This window comes from Nothoprocta perdicaria, unplaced genomic scaffold (assembly GCF_003342845.1).
Source record: "Nothoprocta perdicaria isolate Ctin4 unplaced genomic scaffold, notPer1 scaffold_127, whole genome shotgun sequence".
Taxonomy (NCBI): domain Eukaryota; kingdom Metazoa; phylum Chordata; class Aves; order Tinamiformes; family Tinamidae; genus Nothoprocta; species Nothoprocta perdicaria.
In genome coordinates, this window is record NW_020454394.1 from 1,441,608 (window position 1) to 1,447,785 (window position 6,178).

Consider the following 6,178-nt stretch of genomic DNA (forward strand, 5'->3'; position numbering starts at 1 on the left):
AGGGGTGAGTTTGGCTGCTTGTGAGCACAGAAATGCACCCAAGGACACAGAGGCAGCGACGCCTGCGCTGATGGCTGCTCCATGTAGCTCCTGGGCAGCTTGCCGGGATCCTGGCTCCTGCTCGGCACGTTTGGCTGCCCTGTTGCAACACAAAGAATGGGGCCCCAGAGCGCGGGTGAGAGCGGCCTGTGGTGAGCGGGAGCTCCTGGAACATCATCCCTGTGGGACAGCGGGAGCTCCTGGAGTGCCGCCTTTGTCGTGAGTGGGATCACCTGGAGAGTCATCCAGTGGTGAGCGGGAGCTCCTGGAGAGCCACCCTGGTGGGACAGCGGGATCTCCTGGGAAGGATCCGCTCCCGCGGGGCCCGGGGCAGCCTTCGTGTCCCGGCCCCTCGCGCGGCCCGGSCACCGCGACAGACGACGGCACCGCTTCGTTTTGAAAATGCTTTAATAAGGAAGTGTTGACAACACCGTTTTGCAAAATGTAAAGGTAACTATACAAATTCTTAATACAAAAAGAATAAATTAAAAGCAGATCTTCTTTAATTCTGCAACTTTTTCTACAACATACATATTTTTTTTCCTTGATTACAGTTGAACAGAATCCAGTAAAATCATTTTACATGCTCTAAAGTCAGTTGGAGGAGAGACCTAATTTTTTTTTCGTTTTTTTCCCCTTTTTTTAAACTAGAGAGTCCATTTTACACAACTTGTAATAAAACTATTGACATTAATATATATGTAAAACTTTACATCTAGTTAACTAAGCAGTAACTGGTCATCTGATAGCACCTGAATGGGGATCGGCTAGGCCTGAAACTAAAACTAATACAGAGTGAAAACAAAGGCGACCGCTTCAACATTTCCAACACTCGACTGCATATAATATCATTTAAAAATAAAGGCTGCCCCGCGACGCAGCGAGCGCCGCGCGCACCGAGGGAGCTTCGCACGTGGAGCCGCCGCCGCGMCGGGGCCGGGGGCCCGAGGGGGCCTTGAGAAACAAAACCCAAACCGAGGGGCTCGGGGTGCTGCTCAAGGGCCCAGAGCTCTGATCTGCCCCTCCGTGTTCTCCTTAGCCGTGTTAATCCCATACGATTAACATCCTATGTACACTTGCGCTTAATTGAAGTGAGCTAAACAGTAAAACCTGTTTTACTTAATCTGTCTTTCCTACCAGACTGGCTCCCCACGTGCGCCTCGACTGCAACACAGAAAAGCAGAACGCGAGGCAGAAGCCGGTGCCTTCCCAAGCAGCCTTTCTCTGAGCTCCGGCCTGGCTGCAGTTCAGACTAACTAAACTCTGCTGGCTTTTGGCTTCCTCTCCTGCTTTTGGGGCTGCYGCCTTTTCACCTTTGCTGCAAAACTGCTGCTCTGCTCCCCGAGGAATTAACGTTTCACCCCGCAGCGCCCAGGGGCCTCTTTGCGCCGCTGTTGGTGAATTCTTTTTAATTAAAAGCAGGTACACGGGGGAAAAAGAAAGAAGTATTTACTGGGAAAATTAAAAAGAAAACAGACAGTTGCTCAGAGCCCCTAAAAAACTGGTGGGCTAGATTACTTGCTAATTTGGGTCTTATTTAATCCTTTCAATTTAGCTTCAGACTCGTATTGGTGAATGTCTGCGCYGCCTCCTGCCCGGCTGCCCCCCAGGTCGGCGCCTGCGCTGGTTCCCGTGCTGAGGAGCCCCAGGCGCAGGGCAGGTCTGGGCTTTTTGGGTTAYGTTTCAGACACCCCATCCCCTTTCCCGAGCTAATTCCCGAGCCCCCATTGCCTTTGCAAGCTCGGCCGCAGTTTTCCAGCAACGTGGACACCGAAGGGCACCRCGGTCCCCGCGCTGCCCTGCTGAATCCTGACCCTGCTCTGTCCGGCAGAGCCGCTGTCGGCGCTGGAAGCCGTCCGCTCCTCTCAGCTTCAGCTTCTGCTTTTCCCAAACACCCRCCCCGGCCGTTTCTTTAATGCCTTTCCCATAGGAAATCATCGTTTGCACGCACAAATGGGGGGAAGGCGAGAGCTGCCTCCCCTCATCAAGTAGCAATAAAAATCGCATAGCACCGCAGTGAAGACTAGACGGGCCAGCTTCAGCATCCGCCAGGATTGTGCACTTGTTCGTTACAAAAAGCGTCTTTGAGGCCTTTGGAGTTCCATGGCTTGACGTGTGTAAAGCATTGCTCAAAAGTACGTGTAAACTCGCAGCTTCCCCGCCGCTCTGCGCCGGGAGGGCGCCGGGGATCGGGGCACGAGCCCCRTTTGGGCCGGGCACCCCACTTATTCGCTCCCCTTTCTTGTGGTCGCTTCTTGTCGATGTGAAAATTTGCCTCGTCCGCTGCTCCCTTCCCGCCAGGCCGGTGGAGCGGCCGCAGACGCTGGCGCAGGTGACTTCACTGGGATGCACCGACCGGCCCCGGCAGACTCTGCTCCGCTCGCCCCTCGAGGCTGGGTTAGCGCTTTGTGCGGAAACAGGCTAGAATTACTGGCTGGATTCATTCGTTGAAAGGGTTTTGGCAATTTTTTATTTTCATCTGAGTATTAAGGAAGGAGAAGAGCCCCAAGCCGTGTGTGCGTGGGGATGTGGGGACATGGGGATGTGGAAGTTGCGCCGGCCGCAGAGCTGCCGGGAGCAGCGGGACTCGCCTCTGCTCCAGGGGCTGCCCTGAGATGGTGTCCTCGGTGCCCCGGGTTCTTATTTCCCGTATTTTAGATGGACTCGGAGGGAGGAGATGCTGTTCTGTGATCCGGCCCATGTCAGGGGGTTAAATGAGAGAGATACTTGTGTCTGTTTTGGCTTGCGGGGCGCTCGTCCRTGTTGTCTGGCCGTCGCTGGCAGCCGGAGCCGCCTGTGAGGCTCCGATCGCCCAGGTGGCCTGAAGAGGGTTTCACCACTTCGSAGAAGCCCTTCCAGGACCCCGAGAGCATCTGCCCCACTCCCTGCTCCCCTTTCAACTAACGCCCTGCTGGCCCCAGGCTGCAGCTCAGGGAAATGTGAGCGTTTCACGCCACAGAGCAGCGAGATTTGACGAGAGCCTCGAGGGGCTTCCCATACTGGAAAAGAAAAACCATTTCCCAATTGCTGAGACGGTGGTTGGTCCCGGTGGGGATGCGGAGCGGCCACTGCATGTGCTGGGCCGGCGMCTGGAGCGAAACCATCCCGTGGGAAAAGATCCATGGAGAGAAAAGTGCTGGAGTCGAAGCTGGTGCTGGGTGACAGTGCAGCTGGGTAAGGCAATGAGAGGCAGTGAGGTGATGTCCGAATGGCGCTGATGTTGGCTGAGGTCGGGGTCACACGAGAGTCCCAGGCTTGGCTTTTTCCTGTCCATACCACTGGACATCGGCTAATTCCGGATAGAGGGGAGCGTCCAGGAAACAGCTATCGTTGTAGCTCCTGCAGGASGAAGGAAACTCCGTTAGGGCAGTGAGGGCTCCCAGGAAGCTCAAGCATGCACAGGAGACACCACATCACAGGGAGAACACAGACATCCACGAACGCCACCGGATCCTGCTGATCCCCCTGCTTGCTTTGGCCGTGTGGCTCTTTGTTCAYGGATGAGACTCTACGGGATTTTTCTCTGCTATTTATTTTAGAGCCCAGGTCAGAGTTAACCCCATGGCTTAGCCTGCGGACCTCCTTGCTGGGGAAAATATCCATATCCCAATCCTGCCACGTTTATAAAAATGATGGTTATATTAATGCAATGATGTTCAGAATTGATGCTCCTCTCCTGTGCTTTGATCGGAACCAACCCCTAGGTCAGTGCCGGGGCCCAGGGTGGGAGAGGCGGCTTCTCCCCGGCTCCCTGCGCAGCGGCGGCACCCGCAGGGGCTGATCTCGGACCTGGGGTATCTGGGAAGCTCCTGCACTCCCTCCACGGGACCTCAGCTGCCGTCGTTAATTCGGGGTTAATTAAACCCCTAAAAATGAGATTTTCCTCATTCCCTCTGCCTTCCCCAGGGGGGCCGAGCTCCCCGCGACCTCCTCGATCTCCCCGCGACCTCCTCGAGCTCCCCGCGACCTCCTCGAGCTCCCCGCGACCTCCTCGCTGCCTTCGCAGCCCTGGGAGGGCGGGAAAGGGCCAGGGGCCGGGCCGGGGCCTTCCGGACGTCCCTCCAGGAGCGGAGGGAGGCCGCCCGCCCAGGAGCAGCGCGGCCGCAGCAGCAACGAGCAGAACGACCCTTACTATACCTCTATTCATCAGTACTTTGGTGGGCTGGAGACTGAGACTCATCCATAGTGGGTGAGCTGTCTGTTCCTTCTCTGAACAAYGGAAAGCCGCAAAGGAGGAGAGAGGAGAGAGGAGATGTTAAAGGACAGAAGTGACGCAGACGCTGTTACGAGCTTAGTAATCCAGGGGGGAAACAAGGCGAGGAATCGTCTCAAGAGAAAACGAGTTAGTGACACAAAAACATGCCTGGGAGAACTGCAGGGCTTTCGATTCACGGGAGGTAACGACCTGTTCTTGCAGCGGGGCAGTTGGTGCATCTGATGGCAAATGGTACCTGCCCCTTATGTATTTATACATTTACCCCTGGTCCTCTGCTCAGGGGTGAAACAAGTACAGATCTGTGGCTGGTTCTTTCTGCACCGGCTGTGGGTGCAAATCCTGCCCAAGAAATCCAGGTAATTTTGCTTTCACCAGCTGAGAATTTGGCTGGAGTTTTCTTTTGCGATAGAGACAGGAGCAGCAGTTTCCTTGAATGGAAGTGAGAAGAGTCAGAGTTTCCCAAGCAAAATTCTCAGCTGGCTGCTGAGCAGTCTTAATTCTGCTCATTGTGGAGATATTCAAAGGAATTAGGCTTGGAAAGGAGGCTAAGGCTTGAGTCCAGATTCAAGCCCTTAATAGRGGAAGTTTCTGTGTACACTTCAGAGCTGTCATTTTGCCAGTCTCGCAGTATTTTGACTTTCTGTGAGACGGGAATGGGAAAAAGATCCTGTTCTAATGCTGGAAACAGATTCAAAGAGCATAAAAAGCTGGAGGTCAATGTGTGAATTTGAAATTCAAACAAGGTATAATGGATTTGTGGTTATAGATCTCATCTCCATAAAACTCAGGGTCAAACATGGCCATGGGTGACAGGAAGAAATTAAAGACCATGGGATTTTCCAGTGGCTGCACCATGAAATACCTGCAGAATTAACTCTCCTTGTCCCAACTCACAACTCAGAAAACTATGCCTGTTTTTCAGGGCCTAGGGTATTTTGAGTTCATTAGTACGAAACTTTCTGGTTTATACCTCCAAACTCAACTTAGCTGCAGATACTTTGGGCATGTTGAGTTTGATGGGATCTCAAAATATTTACTGCAGGTCAAATATTTATTTCAGGGCAAAGTTACGGGTCATTCCTTGAGAACACCCACAGGCCCTGGCAAAAGGCCTTCTGTTGGCTCTGCAGCTCCCTGCCTCACAAAGAGGTTAAAGAGCCCAACTGCTCCATTAACATGAGTAATGGCTCCTGCTTATAATGACTCACTTGTGCTTTGGTGAAATGCATTAAATGGCTGAGAAAAGGACACACTTAGTGGTTATTAAGTCACGCTGCTAGGGAAAGCCTAGTAGAAAACGTGGTTGGTACACGTACAAGAATGGGAAGTGTCTAACACGGCCTTCACAACAACCATCTCCTTGGTCTGCTAGTTATTTGCTGGGAAAAACCAACCATTCCAGGTGTCAACCCAACCAACCGCGCCCGGCACAAGAGCACGGGAGGCTGTTGCCTCCAGAACCCGCTCCCGCCGCTCGTGCTCTGGGGGGTTTCTCCTGAYGGGATCAACCTTTGGGGTCCACAGCCTCTGTGCGCGCCCTGTGGACAGGGAGGCTGTGGAGTCTCCTTCCCTGGAGATCCCCAACCCCGCGTGGACGCGGCCCCGTGCCAGGCGCTCCAGCGTCCCTGCTGGAGCAGGAGGGCTGGAATAGATGATGTCTAGGGGTCCCTCCGGCGCCGCCCCCGTCCGCGCCACTCACCCTGTCTGCCAGGCGAGGATGTGTCGGGGGCTGGCGGGCGGCGTGGCCGCGAGCTCGCCCGGCGGCGAGCAGCTCCTCTGGCCGTGAGGTAACGCGGCTGCAAGACAGCGGGCGGGGAGGACACGGGCATGAGGCGCCACGCGACACCCCGTGAGGCGCCGCGCGACACCCGCACGGACACGGCTGGCGCCAGGACAGCGGGCGCGGAGGAGAGGGCCAGGAGG

The 6,178-nt window shown here is 54.8% G+C and overlaps 1 protein-coding gene across 1 annotated transcript in view; it reads right to left on the reverse strand.

Annotated features, from left to right (window-relative positions):
- Positions 1-3,343: 3,343 nt before the first annotated feature.
- The window catches only part of FRMD4A (FERM domain containing 4A), a 193,233-nt gene continuing 190,398 nt past the window's right edge, over positions 3,344-6,178 (reverse strand). The window contains exons 22-24 of the mRNA XM_026033314.1: positions 5,955-6,051; positions 4,177-4,248; positions 3,344-3,378 (exon numbers count right to left, since the gene is read on the reverse strand). Of these exons, the coding sequence (XP_025889099.1) occupies positions 4,179-4,248; positions 5,955-6,051 (167 nt within the window). The 3' untranslated portion in view covers positions 3,344-3,378; positions 4,177-4,178. The remainder of the gene's footprint in view (positions 3,379-4,176; positions 4,249-5,954; positions 6,052-6,178) is intronic.